This window comes from Centroberyx gerrardi, chromosome 19 (assembly GCF_048128805.1).
Source record: "Centroberyx gerrardi isolate f3 chromosome 19, fCenGer3.hap1.cur.20231027, whole genome shotgun sequence".
Lineage (NCBI taxonomy): Eukaryota > Metazoa > Chordata > Actinopteri > Beryciformes > Berycidae > Centroberyx > Centroberyx gerrardi.
The window spans coordinates 15,183,931-15,206,147 of NC_136015.1; the positions used below are offsets into that span (position 1 = coordinate 15,183,931).

At 39.9% G+C, this 22,217-nt stretch overlaps 1 protein-coding gene across 1 annotated transcript in view; it reads right to left on the reverse strand.

Annotated features, from left to right (window-relative positions):
* Window positions 1-22,217, reverse strand: part of LOC139920124 (CUB and sushi domain-containing protein 3-like) — a 371,750-nt gene that overhangs the window by 60,987 nt on the left and 288,546 nt on the right. The window contains exons 19-33 of the mRNA XM_071910054.2: window positions 20,429-20,545; window positions 19,616-19,831; window positions 17,517-17,705; window positions 14,249-14,349; window positions 13,937-14,005; window positions 13,515-13,671; window positions 11,418-11,609; window positions 7,358-7,484; window positions 6,196-6,398; window positions 5,308-5,499; window positions 4,732-4,870; window positions 3,910-4,097; window positions 2,578-2,696; window positions 2,276-2,351; window positions 1,565-1,681 (exon numbers count right to left, since the gene is read on the reverse strand). Coding sequence (XP_071766155.2) covers window positions 1,565-1,681; window positions 2,276-2,351; window positions 2,578-2,696; window positions 3,910-4,097; window positions 4,732-4,870; window positions 5,308-5,499; window positions 6,196-6,398; window positions 7,358-7,484; window positions 11,418-11,609; window positions 13,515-13,671; window positions 13,937-14,005; window positions 14,249-14,349; window positions 17,517-17,705; window positions 19,616-19,831; window positions 20,429-20,545 — 2,202 coding nt within the window. The remainder of the gene's footprint in view (window positions 1-1,564; window positions 1,682-2,275; window positions 2,352-2,577; window positions 2,697-3,909; window positions 4,098-4,731; window positions 4,871-5,307; window positions 5,500-6,195; window positions 6,399-7,357; window positions 7,485-11,417; window positions 11,610-13,514; window positions 13,672-13,936; window positions 14,006-14,248; window positions 14,350-17,516; window positions 17,706-19,615; window positions 19,832-20,428; window positions 20,546-22,217) is intronic.

Here is a 22,217-nt window from a genome sequence, read left to right on the forward strand (position 1 = left end):
AAAAAATGGCCATTGCATGTTTTTCAACTGGCACACAGCGGACTTCAGTTTTCACTTTCACATCACTATCACATTTATTACATATGCAGAACTTCTATGAGGATGATGGCTGATCAAAACAAATCTGGGCATGGTGTGAAGCTACAGCACTACAAGTTAACAAAACAAGCTTCACAATCTCTCTCTCTGTGTGTGGGAGGTGCAGGGAGGCTGTCTTTGTGTCTTATACAATATGTAGGGCAAACAAATCTTAGCTTCTCCCAGTCAAAACTTCTACATGGAACTGACACTCCAAAAGCCTCAACGCAAATGTAACGAGACAGCAACCATCAACAGCCTCAGGGAACGCTACTATTTATTCATAACGCCACGGGGCATAATTGGACATCATTGACACTCATATCCGCCAATTACTGATTGTTTGTAAAAGCTCAAGTTACACCCGGTTAGTCAGTCGAACCGAATAATCGGTCAACCTCTAATTTAGATGTTAATATGTGATGTTGTGACATAATATTATAGACACAAATGTAAATCTACACATCTTGAAAATGATACTGGTACTGTTTGCATGAAATGATATCATTATTCAAATTACAGTTGATAAATTGGATTAAACTGTTTAACTGTATCTTCAATGGATTTTGGAGGGAAAGTAACCCGAAATAAAGTGAAAATAATTGGATTACCTTACTGAGTTTAAATATTCCAGCGATGATGTTACTGATAACAATTTCATGCCAATAATCAGTAATTTGAAACAGATTACATTTTGAGAGTAACCTTCCCAGCGGTCACGACTAGAAGAGGCTCACATTTTGTCAAAATGACACCACACTCCCTACGAAGCCATGCTTTATGTGAACAATCTTCTACAATATTCATATCTTCATAACGTGTCAGTTATGACTGGCTGAAGGACCAGTGATCAAACGCGGTAAGATAAAAACAGCCTCATCTTTAAATGTCATTTCAATGATGAAACCCTGTCCTGGAATCAAATAAGTGCCCAGCAAGAGTCTTTTGATCATGTGTAATATCTCCAGTGGTTTTCAAAGTATAATCTAAGAACCCCAAAGGGTCCTTAAGGGGGATCCAGAGTGTCCCCAGTAAAATCAGAGAATGTTTAAAGTCATCTTAGTTCATTCAGTAAAGTTTGAACAATAAGAAAATACATGAGAAAGAATATTGTGATTATAGGTTTCACTCTCTGTTCTGTTCTGTCCACCTACAGTATAGACAGTTATACATTTCTGTACAAAGTCATACCTAACATCAAAGAATGAGAGAATGAGAGAATGACAGAATGAAGAATGTATAATAATGACTGTTTTTATTGTAGTTTTCACTCAACCAACTGTGTTGTCCCTTCATTTAGTAAAGACAAGTATGCAATCCCACTAAATCAGGCCAAATAACAAAATCTTCTTAGATGGTATTCTCTGGTACAAAATCCTATTGAATGGAATGCCGTGTGTGCATGCAGGAGTGTCTGTGTGTGTGTGTGTGTGTGTGTGTGTGTGTGTGTGTGTGTATGTGTGTGTGTGTGTCTGAATAAACTTACCAAACTCTCTAGGTACAGATATAGAGTAAATACAGCTGTGTCCAGCAGTATAGTTTCTGGGGAAATTTGGAGATAAAACAGTCCCCTCTGAACCTGTAGACCGACTGCCACATGGAGCTGGAGACAGGATACACACACACACACACACACACACACACACACACACACGTACACACAGAGATAGACAGACAGACGCACACATACACAGAAATACAGAGAAAACAGATTGTTGATACTAGAATAAGTATGTGTGTATAAGTATGTAAGTAAGCAAGTATGTCTGTGTGTGTGTGTGTGTGTGTGTGTGTGTGTGTCTGTGTGTGTGTGTGTATGTGTGTGTGTAGTGTAGTGTAGTGGGTGATATCTCTGTATTTGAGTTTCTGTTATATAGACATGGCAAGTTGAGCAGTGCGATTATCACAGTTAGTCATGCATGATGATGGCTGATGACTATCCTTAGAAAGTGTGCGGGTGCAGGTGTGTGCGTTTGTATATGTATGAGTTTATGTGTGTGTGTTACCTTGACAACAAGGTGATGCTCTATTACACTCAGGTATGTGTGTGTGTTGTGTGCATGTGTGTGTATGTGTATGTGTATGTGTGTGTGTATGTTTGTGTGTGTGTGTGTGTGTGTGTGAATGGTTGCGTGTGTGTGTGTTTGTTTGTGTGGGGGTGTGTGTGTGTGTGTGCGTGTGTGTTTGTGTGTGTTACCTTGACAACTAGGTAATGCTCTGTTCCATCCAGGTCTGCCATCGTCTCCCATACTGCAGGTTAGAGTAGAATAACCCTAAAAATAAAAAAAAAACCCATCACATTACAGTAAGAAAAAAATCAGCATCTATCCATGTATTTATGATGGACATGTCTATCTATCTATCTATCTGTCTATCTATCTATCTATCTATCTATCTATCTTGCCTGTGCAGTTCTTCAACTGCATGGGCAATATGGCTGAAAATACCCTTAAATTACCTATAGCGCATGACTGTTGAAATTGTTTTCAGTTTTTGTACCTGCAAAACGTATCCAGCCTCACAATAGAAGGTGACAGTAGAGCCAAGCTTATAATCAGATCCCAATCTGGTCCCATTCAGAACCACACCTGGGTCAAAACATGATTCCCTCAGCTTGGCTGGAGAGAGAGAGAGAAAACGAGAGAGAGATAAACAGAAAAGAAAGAAAGAGAGAGAGGTGAGGCAGACAGACATGAATAATAAAGCAAATTTGAATAATAAATAACTCCCTGGACGATAATCAATGAGGCAGCAGGCATTTAGTTGGCCTTTTTAACAGTCTATTTGACTTAGCTGCCTTTGCCAAAGATGGAGCACAAACGATAACTCCATCCCCGGGCTTTTGTATGCTACATGAACCCTGCAAATTATGGCTTTGCCCCCACTGGCTACCCTGCATCATCTTGAGACTTAATTCCTGTGAGCCTCAGAGAAGCCCATGATGATACTGATGTGTAAGTAAGTCAAACTCGCTCCTCTGACACTATCTTTCTGCCAATTCAGCAGAAATGCTATGGTGATAGAAATACCTTTATTTTCTGGGTTAAAATCAGTATAATGTATGCAGTCTACAGTGTGGAAGGCTAAAAACGTGGTGGTTTATAGCATGAGTGTTTAGGGCTTGCACTGTAGTGTTCGTTATTCAAAGTCAAAGATAAAAAGTCAGCAGTGTATTTGTAAACACACTTTGAAAACGTGCCGTCATAACTCGAGACATCTGAAGCGTTCTATCATGCTAACTGTTAAAGCGTTAAAAACTCATTTCCCATGTTTCCTTGTTTGTGGAAGACAAGAGATAAGACAGAAAACAACCCCCAATGTAATCACATTGCTGAGCAGAGTATATTAAAATTGTTTTTCAACAAGTGACAGTTACGGAGTGGCTCTCTCCAGCTGGGAGGAGTGTCTCTAATTTCTGTTTTCATTTCAGAAAAAGACATTTGTTTAGTGTATTTGTAGTGTATTTACAGGTGATATCTGGCAACCCATTAGACTCCTCAGTGCCAAATACATGGTGACGGTGCTGCTTTCTATTGGGGTACAGGTCATAGTGATGGCATGGTGGATGTATTGTAACACTTAAAATGTCTTTTTTTGTGTAATATATTAAAGAAGAAGAAGTGGTGTAGTGATTTTACAGTGCTACATACAGTATATGGTTGATATTTGCCTTATATTCAAGACACAATCCAGTACAAGCAACTGAAACTTTCCTGCAGAATACAAAATGTGTGGTTTGTGTTGTTGTCTGCTGTAGTGTTAGTATTATTATTTTAGAAGCTACCCTAGCAGTATATACTGTATATAATGATGATGGTGCTATAATTTTACCTTTGTATTCCAGGTGAAAGCCGGTATAAGAAACTGAGCCATCACTGCGGAAAGCTAAATGCATGGTATTTGAACTGCTCTCTATTCGCTCTGGCAATTTGCTGTCCTGGAAACTACCGATCAGAGGACTGTTGCTATCCGGACCGTCGTAGATATACAGGAAGTCGTAGTTAGGCTCAATGCTGAAACTAGAGACAGAGAAGGAGAGAGACAGAGATGGAGAGAAGGTGTGGGGGAGGAGATGGGCAGGATGGAGGCGGGGGGGGGGGGGGGGGGGGGGAGAAAGTGTCAACAAGAAATTACAGGGCTGTGTGTCCACCAGGAACCGACAGCGCTGGCTTTGTTTCTTATTTATACTAGAAAGCATGTGCTGCATGTTGCTGAGAGTGCTGAGAACTTCGTGGGTTTTCAGTGCAACAGAGCACCGAATGCTAGAAGTTAGAAATAATTTACTCTTATCAAAATAGTGTCAAGGTCCAAACTGGTTTTCAATATTCTCACACAGTAGCAACAGAAGCGGGTATGACCAGTGCTTCATCCAGGCGTTATACTGCAAGATAAGTAAGAAGGTGACTGGTGGTTACAGGGCCTTCATTATCCAATAGGGATTGATATGTTTTTTTTTGATTGATTTTTAGTTCACTAGCCACAGTGGCTAGCGGATTACAATAGCTACCAGAAACTCAGAATTTTCATTCTACATTGTGATAGGTGTCTGGTTAAGAAAGATAACAGATTTAGATTCAAAATGAGGCGTCAGTTTAATCAAGTCAAGTTCACCTAGTCAGCTGACTTGGATTAATTAGCAGAGTGGAAGGTTACCTGATGAAGGCCAGTGACAGGACATAGTCAGAGTTCACAGCAATGAGCCAATCACAGTCCTTGGAGTGGGGGTAGGGGTGGGGGAAGTTAGGAGACAGTATAAAACCACTGGAGCCGGTTAGGTTTCCTCCACAAGGAGCTGTGGTGGGAACACAAGGGAAGGCAAATTCATTAATTCTAATAATCAAAGGCTTACAACAATTCATCTCCAATGACAGTTGGCTAAAAACATAAAATGTTCTCTCAATTTCAACCGCGTAGGATGAAAACCTAATTTCAGTTCACTTAACGTAATGAAAAACACCAAAGTTTGAGGCACAGGGTTTTTCGCTCAAAAGCAGCACAATGCAGAAAAATGGCTAAGCTGGTTTAATAGTATCAGAGGTACATTCATTAAAATAAAGATTACTTTACTAGGCAATTTATACAATTAGATATTTGTTTTCCACATATTCCTCCTAGATGTCTCTCCTGGGCCCAAAACTACTCCATACTCTACATTTACACCCCCTACATCTATATATATATACATACCTATGTACTTATATATATATGTATGGCAGCTGGACTTCTCACCTATGCAGACAGGCGGGCTGGGCTGCCAGTAGTATCTGTTATCCACTTGTATACAGGTGATTTTGTCGTCCCCCTGGAGCTCGTATCCTGGGTCACACTGAAAGGACACTGAATCCCCCGGCTCACGGCCGTCTCCACTACGACTGCCGTTCATCGGCACTCCTGGGTCCCTGCAGGCTGTGGCTACTGAGCCTGGGAGGGAGACAGCAAGGGAGAGAGGGGAGGAAGGAAGGAGACAGAGGAGAGGAAAGGAGAAGAAAGAGAGGAGAGGAGTTGTTAATATAAGAATCTGTGTCACACTGAACTATTATGGTAATTAGACTAGTACATTTATCTAAAAAGAACAATACTTCAAGTTATTGTTTAGAAAATCTGTTATCATATCTGTTATGACAGACATGGTAACATTCCCGATTCATCAAGCGGTAATGGTTTGGCACAAAGTGATTATTTGTGATATGCGATATGTGTTTGCTCTCCCACTTATGTGAAAAATTGGCAGGGATTAACTAGAAATTTTGGAATTCTTGTAAAATGGAGACCCACCAGAAAAAAATATCATCATACATTCTGGATCACCCATAGTTAAAAGCATTATTTCCCTCTGATAAGCAGGTTTGGTTTTCAGGAAGCTTTTTAGGAGTGCATAAGGGGTCAACCATCAATATTGGTCACAATCAACTCTTTAACACATACAAACTAGATAGATAGATAGATAGATAGATAGATAGATAGATAGATAGTCTATCTATCTAGATAGATAGATAGACAGATAGAAAACAGATACTGGAGAACTGCATAGCAAAGCCAGAGAATCAGCAACAGCAGTAGCGTGAATTCCCAATATTACTATTCTAATTTTTTATTAATGGCCTAAGTATTACTTACTGGAGAACTGAATAGCGAATCCAGACTTGCTGATGTAAAAATCCGTCTCAAACTGAACAGTGACAATGTTCAGTGTAGAATGGATTCCCTCAGGTAGCAGAGACCCACTGAGCTCTGCCAAAGACATTTCATTCTCCGCTGGTCCGTCCCAAACCTTCAACATGTCATGGCTGGCCTCCGTGTCAAATGCCAAGAACTGAAGACTGCAATTTGCATAAAAAATAAGATTATCAGTACTATTAATATTGTCTTTTCATTAAATGAGGGCTAGCAGGATCTAATTTTCTAAAGGTCCGTTCCAAACTTTTAAGAAGTCATAACAACTGAAGGCTGTAATATAAAACATATTTCTTTTTAGTTATTGTATTCATAATCAGAGACATTAAACCTTCAACAGGAAAAAGAGAACAGATGGAAAAGAGATAACATGAGAAACAGTGTGGAGCAGAATAAATTAAACCTTAAATCTCAAATATGATAATTATATCTTAAAGTTATAACTTGCTTAAAGTTTTTGGGTGACTGCTCAGGAACTCTCACCCTTGCATCACTTCTTTTGATCGCAAGAGGATTGGTGGATTACTTTCACTTTCAAAAGGCTTAATTTACAGTATATAAGCCCCAGTGAGGGACTTTTGATATAAATTATGGATGCACTAACCGATTTTTAAAGGGTCGGGCTTGCTTAGGGAGAATTATCTCAACTGTCAGTCCCCACTGTAACTCAGATCAACATTCATTTTGCTCAGTCAGATGTTGGCCTTGTATAAAAATCTTTGTTAACCGCTATGAGGGAAAAAATGTTTCAATGTAATAAATAAAAATAAAATGATTTTAATAAAACAATGGCTCAACAGGTGGTGTCGTACTGCAACTTCAGATTGGGCCTTTAAAATGTTTAGATTTAAGGTTTTCAGCTTAAATTAAGTAAGTAAAAAAAGAATAAGTCAGGATTTGAATCATCATCATCACATTTACTACATTGACTTCCCTATTCCCAGAATAGATATTAACACAAATATTTTTCAATCTCTCATCTCTACAAAATGGATGTTCTGTTTATTTGATGATGAAAACGACTTGATAAAGTACTGAAATGACCATTGAAGTGAATGACATTGACAACTTTACTATTGGGAAGTTTTTTGGAATGCTGTATTACCTCACAATATTCCCCGAGTCCACCTCGATGCTCCAGGTGCAGCGCAGATTGTTGTCGTAGGGAAACGGGTATCCAGGAGAAAGGATCCGCCCTGAAGACTCACCTTTAAAACGACCTCCGCACTCAGCTACAGCACACACCCACACACACACACACACACACACACACACACAGGAGAGGGTTAATATGTACCTATACATACAAACACACAAGCAGGTCTCTGTATCTCTGTCTGTCCAATTAGTCTTATCATGACAACATAACAGACAACATCAGTTCAACCAAACATGTGTGATTGATGTGTAGGTGTGTGTGTGTGTGTGTTTCAGTGTGTGTGTGATGTATGACAGGTCAACCAGCTATCTGTCTGCAGTGGTTGTTTATCGAGCCAATCAGATCCACTCAGCGCACCTCGGCAGCCAATGAACAGTGATTAAACGATCACCACGGTGACAAATGGAATAAGAAAGAATCTAACTATCTTTCTCTGTCTCCATCTGTCTCTCTCTCACATGCACACACAAGAGAAGAGAGGAGAAGAGAAGAGAAGAGAAGAGAAGAGAAGAGAAGAAGAGTGGAGGAACAAAGTGCTGATCCCGCATTCCTCCCTAAAGAATCACCGCCCATTATATAACAGGAAATGATTCCCCCCTCTCTCTTTGTCTCTCTCTCTGTAATATCTTTTCACAACTCTCCCCTCCTCTCCTTCCCCTCCCTCCCTCCCTACCTCCTCCCTCAGGCTCTCCACCCTCCTTCACTAGAATATATTATCTGTAGTAATAGGAGCAATATTAAGACTAGGAGTCAGGATGGGGGGAGAGCGAGAGAGGAAAAGAGGCAGAAGCGAAAGAACAGGGAGAGAAACAAGGCGGAAGTAAAGAAGGAGAGACCGTAAGTAATAATATGAGGCAATATGATATTAAGACTGGAGGTTAGCTGAGGTCGCAGCATGTCATTGCTAAAATATAAAGTCAGAGAATATCAGCCAGTGGTTTTATGACTGTTTCATTATTGATAGCGAGAGGGAGAGAGACTTATTAGGCTGAATCAGAAATCAGAAAGTTCAGCGGCGGCACTGAAGGAAGAAAGGTGCTTAAAACACTGGGCTTGCTGTTACGCTATTACAGCTCCCATCTGGGGCCCAGTTGGAGCAGCCATTTTGTGTCACTCCTTATAGGCTAAGCATTTGTTTTAGTTTAATTGGAAAATCTAGCCATTAAACCAAACACTTACTGGGAAAGGCTCAAAATGGCTGCCACAAAACGATCCCAGGTGGGAGACATGACATCAAGTGAAAGTAAATAGCTCCAAATAATGTTGTCATGACTCATAATCACAGGGGAAATGCTTCTGGGACTATATAGAGCAATATCAAAGCACTCAGGGTGCTACATACCGTGTGTGTGTGTGTGTGTGTGTGTGTGTGTGTGTGAGTCAGAGAGAGAGAGAGAGAGAGAGAGTGAGTGAGTTTTGGGAGGATCAGAGCAGGAGAGAGTCATTTGGCATTGTCATTTAGCCAGCAGTGAAATTGAATAGCAAATAAATCATCATTATTGCCTTGTTGACATCAATATTCATAACTGTGGTGTGGTATTTCCCTATCAATGTTAGAAGCCCTGGAATAAAAAACCTCTGAATTAAAAAAAAGTAATGATTTAATAATGGAACGTTTAGAAATATATCAATGCACTAAAGGGAGTTGCTTCACAGTAGGCTGCTTTGTGTCCCTGAATGAATTAAACCAAATGGTTGCATGCAGCGACGAAAATGGCTGCTGCAAAATCAAGTCAATTCAAATGTATTTATCAAGCAATTCGAATAAACAGCTTTATCACTCAGCCATTTATAGAGTAACAAAGACATAAGTACAGGTAAAAACGAGAGAAATGCTTGTGTGTGTGTGTGTGTGTGTGTGCATGTTTGAGTAGATAGCGCAGCAATGAGGCAACGCGACGGCAGTCTACGGGAGCAGAGAGCAAATCACCCACTGCAGGAAAGGAAATGGAATTGTTGGGTAGAGGGAGTTCAGGTAGATTATAAACTGTGCTGAATAAATGGGCTTCTAGTCTGAACTTAAAAACGAAGACGGCGTCTGATTCCCCGACGACCGCGAAGAAGGTGATTCTGAAGGAAGCCGGCCCTGTAGGAGAAAGCCTCCGCCTGTTTTCTTTCGAAGATGGGGGATAAACAGAGAATTTGTATAGGCGGCAAAGTGAATCTGCAATATATTGCGGGGCAAGGCCGCATAAAGCTTTGTACTGTACTTTAGATGTAGGTACTTTGTAATCAATACGTGCACGTACATGGAGTCAATGGCAAGAGACTAAGCCCGGGGTAATGGGACCGTGTTTTCTGATTTGGCTCGGTATTCTGGCTGCTGAGTTTTGGATAAGTCAGAGATTTCAGAGAGTGTGAAGCTGAGACTAGTTCATTGCAGTAATCAATTCTGGGAGAAAGAAAAAGCATGGATTAATTTTTCTAGGTCGGCAAAGTAGAGGAAGTGCCTAATATTGTAGATATCTTTAAAGTGAAATTATGCTGTTTTGGATATTGCCGTGTGCAATTGTCAGCAAAGAGCTCTGGATCAAAATTATGCCGAGATTTTTGACAGATTCCTACAATCAACCCTGCTCCCCTTTCCCTCTCCAGTTTATTACCTATCGTAGATTGTTATTTAAGGTTCAATCCATAATTGTGTGTTTGTATTAGGGCTGTCAAAATTGGCCAAAAATGACGTTCGATTATTCCTTCTAAAAAAACACATAGGTTCGAACCATTCGAATATCTATTTTTGCGCATTATGTCCATAAGAGGGCAAACCAATACAACGAGAGACATAACTACTTGTATAGGTATATTTATTTCAACATATACATGTCTTTTAAAAGATCTACATACCTACACATTACAAAATAAACAAATAAAATAATGTCCTATACCGTAAAACTTCATTTAAAGACTGTAGACCTCTCTCTCTCTCTCTCTCCCTCTCCCTCTCTCTCCCTCTCTCTCTGTGCACCGTGGTTGGTGCTAGAGTGAGAACTGAGAACGCGCTGTCTCTCGGAGCGAGATCAAATGAATGATTCGTAATTGATATGTTATTCGATAGCCTAATTTTTATACAGGTTAGGTAATATTCATACTGGTTTAAATAAACAATTTGATACAACTTTATCTCGAGGTTCCACAATTTTGCCGTCTGACCAAAATCCGAAGTATTTCCAAACAGGGCTTTTTAGATTGCTCGGAGGGGGTTGTGAACGCTCTGCCATCATTACCACACGGTTGTTGTTGAATTATTCGCTCGTTTCAGCTTGACCTACATTTCATTTTCAATCAATGAAAGTGACGTTGTGTGACTTCTGTCCGTCATGCAGTGCATTCAGTGCAGCGGCCCGAGAACTCGCGAGGCAGACAGCCGCGGTAGTGCTGCTTTTTTTTTTTTCACAATCGAATATTAATTTTCACAATCGAATGTCTGTTTTTTTTTACAATTCGATTATATAATCGAATTTAGAATATTCGTTGACAGCCCTAGTTTGTATGTGCCTTCATGTGTGTCTGTATACATCCGTGTGCCACTACGAAACAAAACCCCTTACTTTTATCCCTGAAATGTCCTTAATTTTGCCATTACATAAGCATGAATTATCTATTAACAATGACATGGCTTTCAAAAAGTAAGGGTTAGTATCATGGGTTTTTAAGGGATCTGTTCATGGGTTGATTCACTAGTAATTAAGGGATTTCTTATGTCTTTTGTGCATGGTTTACAGGGTTATTAATGAGCTACTAACGGAAAGTTCCTGTTCCCTGAATTTTTCATTATATTAGAAAGTAACCAGTCAAAAATGAAGGGGGTGTTTGAGGGCGTTTCGATGGGGTCTCGTCCATTAATAACTCCCTTAACTAATTTTAAGGGGATTTTGCATGGATTAAGGGGTGAATTAATGTAAATGTAAGGTTATTTTAAGGGATTATTGGTTTGTAGTGATCTGTGTGTCTTTCTTACAAAGCTCTTCTCAAAGCGCAAACTGCTTCACAGCAGAAAGAGACGTACCGATGCAAGAAGGCAGCGGGTTATCCCAGGCTCTCCGCTCCCCTGTCATGCACTTCAGCGTGGAAGCCCCATGCAACGTGTATCCTGGTTCACATCTGTACGTGATGCTGCTCCCAGAGAAATGGCCTTGGTCGTTCACCTTGAAGCCAAACTGAGGCACGCCTGGGTCCTCACAATGGGACAACTCAAAACCTGGAGAGAGAGAGAGAGACAGAGAGAGAGGTCTTTACAGTCTGTGCCTTTCTCGATGCTCACTATGGGACAGCTAAGACCTACTAGTGAAACAGAACTAGTGTTTAGACGCACAGCAATATTCCCTTTATATGTGGCATACTCAAGTATTCTGTTTTACAGCTTGCTGATGTATCATATCCAGTTAAGCTCTCACCCTGATTATAAAAAACAAAACAAAAAAAAAAATGAAAAAGATACATGGGACATACCAATATTCGCAGGGATACTGAAGCATTTAAATACTGTATCCCGTTTAATGTTGTCTGCCTGAGCTCAGTTTCCATGGTAATATTCAGAATATTCTGTTTATTCATGTGCACAATTTTGGATTTTGGAGAGCATGATATGAAGATGCATTTAAATAGCTTATCTTAATAAGACCTTAACCAGGATTCGATCTATTACCTAGAAGACTATCTGCATGTCTAAATGCTCTCAGAGGTGTGCGTTTATTGTTTAGCAATTTGAACAGAATGATACAGTTGAGATCATCCTCACATCTGGTCGGAATGCATGCATGCTCATTTGAAACAGTTCTCTGCATGTTATAGACACACAGCAAGACAAAATAAGCATGCATTATTTATTGAAGCCCACCACTTGAGTCATTTTGAATTGTAGCCTACTGACATAAGACATGAATGTGGAAATAATGTGACCTAGTGGTTCCTTCCTCCAAACAAATAGCGCTGCTGCGATGTTCTTTTGGTCGGTGCGTTTCATTTCTGGGAAAATATGCATGGCAAACTAACTTTTGGAGGCACCGGTAGGAGAAAGGTGAGGTGCAGAGGAGTAGGCTAAGTAGCGCTCGGCTCTGCCCGTACAGCAGTGAGGCGGCGCAACTTCAAAGCAGAATGCAAATCATCTTGCATGACTCCATTTAAACGATTAGATTGTCTACTTTCAACACATGCATATTAGAGGGCACTGCCAAACGTGGGCGTGTTTTGGTGCTCGTGAGAACACACCTTTCACATCCCATCCTACGCTCGCATCGGGAGCTCTATGAAAGCTTTGTTAATCAAACGTGACAAGTTTCTTATGATCATTTCAGCGGTGGAATTTGCAATGAGTTCTGTGATGGTTTCACAAATGGGGACCATTGAGGATTAAATTGATTCACCACGCACATTACATTCATCAGGAATTTGTACACCTGCCACATGGAATGCACTTGCTGAAACGATCTGATTCTGATCCTGGTTAGGTTTTACTCTCCAGTGCTGTTTGTAGCAGCACATAACTCCAGCTACAAGTCATGCATCTAACTTAAAGGCATGTATACTTTTAGCATATCCTAGTCGGTGGTATACAACAGCTTGTGGTAAAAATGTACTTCAATGGACCAGTTTGAATCTTTATCGCTGTAGCACTACAACCAGATTTAAGTAATTTACACTAACGAAAGTATACACTCAGTGTCTTAAATGTATACTAGTATGCAAATTGTATTTACGATAGTTTGCTAGTTTGAACATTTGCCATGCATTCTCTGTGCACCACTCTAAAAAATCTAACCAATGCTAAAATGTGTACTGTATTCTAACCAGAGGTAATACGTATAAGTTTAAAGTGCAAACTAATGTGTAGTATATACACACTTGGTTGTATGTACTTGTACTTGAATACACCAGTTTGAAGCCTCTTGCTGCATTTAATCGTCATGTATACTAGATTAATGTGTATATACCAGTCTGAATCGTATACTGGTTCCAATTCAATATACTTACTAGAGTAACACCACTCTTGTGCATTCTTGATGAGAGTAGAACTCAACAGTATGGTTTAGACTAGATTTCAGTGTATACCAGTTTGAAGTGTGCGCTCATTGAAAGTGCATACTGGTTTGTAGTGTATACTTACTGGAGTAGACCAGTTTGAATCCTTCCCCTGTGCTTTCTGTGTCACTGTAAAATTCCAGCCACAGATGGTTTGAGGTGGAAATCAGCGTCAGACCCAACATGGACGATCCGGTGAACGCTCCAAGAACATGGGCCGTGCTGTCTTTACCATCATAAATCTGTAAGAACAATAGCGCAGTTCACTGATATGCAAATACAAGATAATGACCAAACAGAGATGATCCAGTTAAGGTTCCAAGGACATTGAGTGAATTTTCTTCATCGTCACTGATCTGTTTTACAGACGGATGTCAGGGAAGGAGAATGACTGAGCAACCAGTAAACACTCCAAGAATGTGGGCTGTATTGTCTTGTTGTACATTAAGGGAAAAGACTGTGTGTTTGTGCGAGTGTGTGTGTGTGTGTGTATGGATGTGTGTCTACCTTGAGTATATCCCCCTGGGCTAGATGGAAGGTTCTAGCAGAAATATTGATGCCTTTCCCAGCCTGCACCTGCAGTCAACATAAAATCTGAATCAGATTTATTCACCAACAAAGCAGACAACATGTACTCACAAAGGTCTGGAGCTAGCTAATAACTTCAATGAATTTTCATAATGAGTTCTACATCCGTGCCAGCATAAAATATTTAGAGTCCGTTATCACCTTTTGTCAAACGTTTGAAAAACACGTTGAGTCACTTTGCTTTTATTCACCAAAAACAGATTTACATTCGAGGGTGAAGGGAGTCATTACCTGGATGCTGTAGATGCACTCGTGGTTGTTGTCGTAGTTCATGGGGTAGTTGGGAGAGAGAAGGATCCCTTCATTATTTACTACTGAGGAACCGCACTCCGCTGAGGAAGAGGAAGAGGAAGAGAGAAAGCAAGAGAAGAGAGTAGAGAAGAGAGTAGAGAATGAGAAATGATCGATTTTAAAGGTTTGGTTTAATCGGTTTAATGATTAAAATTAGCATTCTGAACACTCACTCTAAAGAACAGTTTTATAATGATATGATATGATATATATACAATAATATAATGATACAATATAGTGATGTGAAAGTGTGGTGCGAAAACATGGAAGTCGGTGAACCCGAAGAAAACGTCCCACATTTGAAACTCCTCTGGAATTTCTCCAGAAAAAAATGTCTTTTTCTCATTGTACGAATTTACTGTATAAAAGTCAAGTCAAGTTTATTTATATAGCCCTTCATCACAAGCGTGTCTCAAAGGACTTGCTTAATAAAAGTTTCCCAGCCATTGTACGAGCAGTCATAGAGAATACATCAGGTTGAGTTGTATTTTCCTGCTGCGCGAGTTTTCCTCCTTAACATCTTGTCCTTGGAGTGAAAAAGTTTTTATTTTTTCCCCCCTACAGAGTATGATGATTCCCATGTTTTTTGGGTGAATACTTCTACTGCTGTGTGTGCTTGTGTGTGTGTGTGTTTGAGAGAGAATGTGTTATTATTATCTCATAGGGTTCAAATGTCCCTGAAAGAGTAGAAAATGTAGAAAAGGGGTCACTTGTGAGGACAGGGATAGGTATGTGTGTTGTTTTTCTCTCTCTATCTCTCTCTCTCTCTGTGAGTGTGTGTGTATGTGTGCCTGTGTGTGTGTGCAATTTAACAACCCTGTTAAACTGTTGTATTGTTAGCCATCTAGTACTGTAGAGGAGGATGGGCAGGTAGTAAAACTCAAAAACTAATTTACCTAAAGATCCTCTCTCTCTCTTTACTTCTCTCTTTTGCCCTCTATCTACAGTATCTCTCTGTCCCTTTCCTCTCTCTCTCCCTCCCTTCTTCCCCCTCTCTGTGTCTCTACTGGTGTAATAGTCATATTACAGCTGTCATATCGTCAATAAATCACGCTGCTACAGTTTCCATTTAGAAAATTACCTCTCCACCCTCTCCCTCTTTCCTCTTTAACTCCCTCCCTCTCTCGCCGTCTGGCTCATTCTCTCTCTCTCTCTCTCTCTCTCTCTATGAATAGTGCCGTCTTTACCCTCCGCTACTTCAATCAATCCGCCTCTTCCTCTCCTCCCCAGTCTTCTCCTCTCCCCTCATCTCCTCTCTTCTTTGCTCCTTTCCTCTACATTTTCACCCTCTCCTCTCCTCCTATAGCACTAAATAGAATCTCATATTATATATGACATGACTGATGAAAAGGGTTAGTATAGACAAGAGTAAAAGAGGCAGGCCATGGACACGTTTGATCTTATGAAAAATCAAAGTTACTCTACAGACAATATGTTTAATCTTGTAGGAAAGAATGGAGAATGGCGTGTTAGACACAAACACAAGCCGCAAAAACATCCAATGAATCCACAAAGTCTGTCTCCTATTCAATCAATGGTAGAACTCTAGGTTGTGCATCAGTATGACATCTGGTATTACTGATTGACCATAATAAAAACAAAAAACAAAACAAAACAAACTAAATACAGAGACCAAGTTAGTTGGACCTAAGTTAACATAGCTAACATGATATACGGCTAACAAGACAATGAGGGTGATATTCTTTCCGTCTCCTTCCCTCTCTCCCTCCTCTCCTCCTCTGTGTTGTGTTGCAGCACATCATGCAGCAATGCAACACAACACACAGGAACTAAATATAGCAGAGCACACCACACCACACCACACTGCAACACCACTCTCTCTATATGCCTCTTTGCATTATCAATCTTTACAGGTTGACGACAGTGTAATGTAAGGTGTAATGACAGCCAAAAACGTAAACGTTGACATAGCTAACATCATGTAAGACTGAAAAGAATACAAGATAGTTTTTTTTTAGATTTGGTTCACCAGCAATATAAAAAAATACAGGGTTTAGCACACTACAACCTGGGCAAACTGTACTCTATCTACAGCAGTGCTCTTTCACCACAAATGGATAGCACTGTCTGTCTTGCTGCACCCGTAATTGTTCCAAACTATTCATGTCTGTGCTGAAAACAACACACCCTGTGGAGGAGTGCAGAAATGTTCAGTTTTGTCTCTGTTGCTATTTGTTCTTATTATTGTCCCTTATCGATTCTACATCTGCACCCAAATCAAACCTCATTTAAGGCATTTCCTGCTCACAAAGACCTTGAAGTTTGTCCCTCTCTGCTTTTTTCAGACTGCCGGCACCATTTATCCTTAGCCTCGTGTTGTTTTCTGCCTGTGACTCTCCATTAAATGTCAGAATGCTTGGTTACACCATTATGGATTACAGCCCAAAATGGGGCATGGACCTACTTCTGATGGGTCACCACATGACAAGAGTACAAGTAGGTTTTGATGAACCTGGTTCCCAGAGTAAACATACAATTTGTCATTCAGGTGCTGGGATGAAAATTGTTCAAGAGAATGCCTGATCAAAACAATGGAATGAAATGCATCTATTTCTTCCTTCCAGTCTTTGTTTTTTAAGGTGCATTCTGCCCAGAGCAGTCTTTTTCACATTAGTTTACTCAACATCCAAGACCATAATATATCTTAAATATGAAATTATAAGGATGAAACAAAAAAGTCACAGCTATATTTCCAATGCTGTCTTTCATTTAAACTCAGTTAATGGTCCATATATAAGTAGTTTCACCGCACACTGCTGTAGACTAACTTGCTTTAATAGCTCTTCATTTTCATGAAGCTCAGCAAGTAAAACATTTGACAGCAAACAACAACACGTTCCACATCTGCTTCTTCAAGTTCGCTCCTGAAACTGCAATAAATCTGATATTCAAGAGTGAACTTGAGTTAGTTTGGTATATTCAATTGTGCGTTGGTCGCAGCAGTCAAATTATTAATACATAATGGACTGAGAACGGGACAAAAATCGCTGCCTACTGGTGACTTACTCAAGAAATATCACTGACTTTTATTGTTCATGCAGCAACTGAGATTTGGTTTGGAAGAGATGTGGCATTTGTACAGAGTTCTGTCTGCTTGGAGTCACTGACTTGGTCACTAAATCATGACAATAGCAGTCATATGAGATATAACATTAACAGTAATAGCAGGAGTGATATTACTACATACCGACACATCTCGGTAGCGGAGCGCTCCACATCCTCCGCCCCCCTCCCAGGCAGATTAACTCCGGGGCCCCCTCCAGGCGGTATCCCATATTGCAGGAGAACGACAGCGTGTCTCCGATGCCGAAGCTGTAGCCGTTTCTCCTGCCGAACGGAGGCATGCCGGGGTCCTCGCATGGCTCCAGGGTGTATTCTGTAGAAAATAAATAGATATTAAAAACATAATAAATGCATGAATGAATATTAAAAATCTATTGTAACGTATTGTAACATCTCAGCATTCAAACAGGGAATATTCTGTGTATTCTTTCTAGAAATATATATTATGTATTGTATATATACAGTATATTAATCCGTAAACTGTAACTGCCTCGCCTGTCAAACAGAGATGTCCCAGTATACAGGCTGGAGTCAGGGTTTCAGGGTAAACTCAGGGTTTTTTTGATTCCTCAAATATTGACTTGTTTGAGTGGCGATGTTTTCGTCCTACAGTAGTGATATGCTTGAGTTGTAATAGAAAGGCTGTCTGCCCTTTCCAGGCTGCATGAAGGAATGAAACTCACTGGCCTTGGCATGTTAAAGGGGATGATTTAGTTTTTATGCAACTGAATTGAACAAAATGGCAACAATAAACTTGAATAAACTCAAATCAAACTGAAAATGAAACCTTCAGCTCCAGAACTAACTGAAATAAAAAAATAAATGAAAAGAAAGTAAGGACTAAGAGAGAGTCCTCAAATAATGGGAAGGCTCAGATCAACTATCAACACCTGATAGCTATTACTCCCATCCAATGACATTTTTTTTGACATTCCATTAAAATATAATCTTTGCTTAACTGTTCTTTGACTTTATGCCTGAGATTGTTTGTAAAAATTACCAACAGTACAAGTTGTGAAGCAGTAGTGGTGATAGGACTTAACAGTTACAAGTTAAAAGTAATTCTACTACTTTCCACAGAATGTGGAAAGTAGTAGAATTTGTTACACCCTTTGTATGAAACAAAGATCAACATGTGCTGTGGTGGTAATAAGGGTCAATTCACTTGAAATCCAATCCATTCAAAATGTAAATAGAAACTATAAGACATTTGATAATTATAAAGCATTTGATTTGAGTTATTTATTAATATAAAGTTTCATTCCAAAATTATACCCACCATTTGAAAAAGAAAACAATGCCTACTTTTACTAAATGACTGATAGCAGCGTTAATATATCGTATTTTGGAAATGAACTCTTCATATGTTCAGATTGTGATCAGAACTTTATAATTGTAAACACAAAAAAGACAGAAGAAATTATTTTCGATCAATTGCAAGATGAGTACCCTTCCCCCTATATATATTCACAATAAAATAATTAAGCAGGTCACATCCAACAAATATCTGTGAATTTATGCTGACTCCACCCTGTCCTGGAATGCACATGTTGATTGTCTGTAGCAAGGTGCAGCATCAGATTTATTTCCTCCTAAGGCGCAGATCGCTTGGAGCAGGCAGACAGACTTTACCCTTATTTTACTGCTCTGTACTTCAGAGTGTGCTGCGGCGTGGAATAGCATGTTGAGATTGGCAAGTAGCGTCTCCGCTGACACCTCCCATGTGTTACATTCTCAGTACCAGCTTATGCCATCTGGGAGGCGGTACAAGGTCCCACAATGTAGACTCAACAGATTGAAGCGCTCTTTTTTCCCCCAGAGTCAGTCAGAGTGCTGAATGGGCCGTTAGGTAAAAGATCTTGACTTATGAGGGATGTAGTCTGGGTGTCTGATGTGCGGGGTGCTGGAGCGTTGGATGGGGCGGCTTTTGATGGGTGCTGCACTCAGGCTGAACTGTGTTATATATTATACGCGTTAGGACTGAGCACATCATGTGGATATGCATGTGGGTATGTGAAACTATGTGAAACCTTACTTGCTTAGGATGCAAGTTTTGGAGAAATCAGACAATATAGCATTATTGTATCTCATCAGATTGTATGCTGAATATAAACCTTTCTTATTTGAATTGTGAGGGAAACTGACTCCCTGAATTGACTGAATTGGATTCAACCTAGATCTTGTTGGAGTATAATAGTATAATACAATAGTTCAGCAATTTACCAGAGAAAGTTATGTTGAAGCCCTCGTATGAAATGGAAAAGTCAGAGATGAATCGTAGCTGGGCTTTGAAGTTGCCATAGAGACCAGCATTGATGTTGCTAGGCAACTCGTTGCCAGTCAGGCGAGCCAGTGGTTGCAGGAAACTCCCATTCTCAGTTACCAAGAGGTAGTCGTGCTGGTCCTCAAGATGGAAAGAATTAAATTGAAACTGGACTCCTGTTAGAGACAGTGGCAGAGAGAGAGAGGGAGAGAGAGAGAGACACTCTTAAGAAAGATGTGCCATTTTCAGTCCCCCTGATAACTGTTAAAATTAGTTCAAACCGTGTTACAGTTTGTTGACAGCAGACCCGGTCAAATATGTTAGAGTCAACACTGCCAACATCACTATAGGCTAACAGAAATACAAAATAGATGTTAACATTTGGCTCACCTACAATTTAAATATAGAAATGTCAAGTCTGTCATGTTTTTTCCCACTTCTCTCCATACATGCATTGATAGCACCCCTTAAACTTTAATATTCCCCTCTGAATATAATACATGTTACATCTCCAAACCATATAAAAAAATGAGAAGAGATCTGATAATGCCATTAAGTCCATGTATATGGTATTGCATAATTAATATATACATTGTCTGCTATGTCTCTGTGTTTGTTTGTGTGTGTGTGTGTGTGTGTGTGTGTGTGTGTGTGCCACTGTCACCACTGCCACTCTCTCTATATAATTATTAATATGTGTGGGACTGTGTGTGTATGTGTGTGTGTGTAGGTGTGTGTGTGTGTGTGTGTGTGTGTGTGTGTGTGTGTCTTACCTTTCCCATGGCTGACTTCAACACTCCAGGTACAGTTGAGAGATGAAGGGTAGCTGTCTGGATAGCCAGGACTAAGGATGGTTCCCCAGGGACCTCTAACATCCCCTCCACACAGAGCTGGATAGACAGAGAGAGAGAGAGAGAGAGAGAGAGGCAGAGTGAGAGAGAGAGAGAAGCAGAGTGAGAGGCAGAGAGAGGTTTAGCATCAGATTTTTAGATAGCTAAGACAGGTAATGTTTCCCTGTGGACCTCTAACATCACTTATGTACATTAATATATATATATACATATAGAGAGAGAGATGAATAGGGCAGCTGTCTGTATAGCCAGGATTGAGAGTAATTTCCTATGGACGTCTAATATCACCTCCACATAGGGACATACACATATTCCATAAACATAGTGTTAGAATGATACAAGGATACCGGTCTTCTAAACAACCAAGCTAAACTTCAGCTGCTCCCTCTGAGAGAGAGCTACAAGATTCAAGCTGCTATTTTAGCATCTAGTATTTAGCAGAGTTTGAAAATGCTGTGAGGCAAAACAGGCTTCTATGATGATTCATGATAAGTCTTTAGTACAGATATTTCAATGAGATATCGCAATTTGCAAAATTGCCAATTTGTCCTCACAGCATCATTACAGAGCACGACCAAATGTGATCTGATGCACTTTGGAGCCCCTTTGCAAATATGTATTTGAAGTTTGATTGCTCTAGCATTAAATGTTTAGCAGATTTTTTAATTTCAATCTGTGTAATAGCCATAATCCAAATATGCTGTTTGCATATTTGCAAACTACAACATTTTGTGAAGAATTGGATCATCTTTGTTGGAGAAAAAGCGAAAAAGAGGTTTTGCATTATATTCAAAAAGGTATAAAACTATCAAGGCAGAAATCAAACTACTATATGCAATGGATTCATGCTGAGTGAAGGAATCTGAGGAAACAAATATGCTGGCTATGCAGTTCAGGGGTTATTGGCTAAATTGCAAAGTTGCTTGTTATATCGCCACTATCTGGCAAATGTTTTGGCTGAATAGTGGGGGAGATTTGAAACCTATCCACCAAGTTTAATTTCTGTGGGACTTACGGTCTCTGAGTCTGAGGCAGAAAAAGAAGAAATGGAGGAAAACTCCAAACAAAAACAATAGGGCTTGAACCTTAAATATGATTTGAGCTATGTTTACACAACATTAATGCTATACTATACTTGCATAGTGTGCAACAACTGGAAAATGTCTTTTTTTGCAAGGTTGTCTCTGAAAGCTTTTTTTTTATGTTAATACAGTATCATTTCAAGTTTGCTGGTATACAAACCAGTGAAGCAATACAACTGTTTCTTAGAGATTATTCAAAACATTGTGGGTGTCAGACGATGGCCTCAAGATAACCCTGGAGGTTCTGTGCACAAGTCAGCTGCACAGATTGTCGTGCGGTAAGGGACTTGTGCTTGTCTTCAGATGCTCAGAGAGTTGATGCCAGGTCCTCAGCAAAGGTTTACAAACTATGTTGCTGCTAGTAGTATGCAAACTATTGCACTTTTGGACTTTTCAGTGTTGCTAGGTGGTCCATTTTACTCACTCCAGTTGGCCGGTTTGAACTTCTAAAGTCTGTAATTTTCTCTTACAGTTAAACTATAAAGCCCGCGAACACTGACAAGTCCAAAAGTACAAGTAAAGTACATGGGTGGCGGAGCAGCTGGGTGGTGTAGTGATGATTAGGGAGAATGTCCTTCAGCCTGAAAGCCCTACTGAAGTGTCCTTGAGCAAAACACTGTATCCTACTA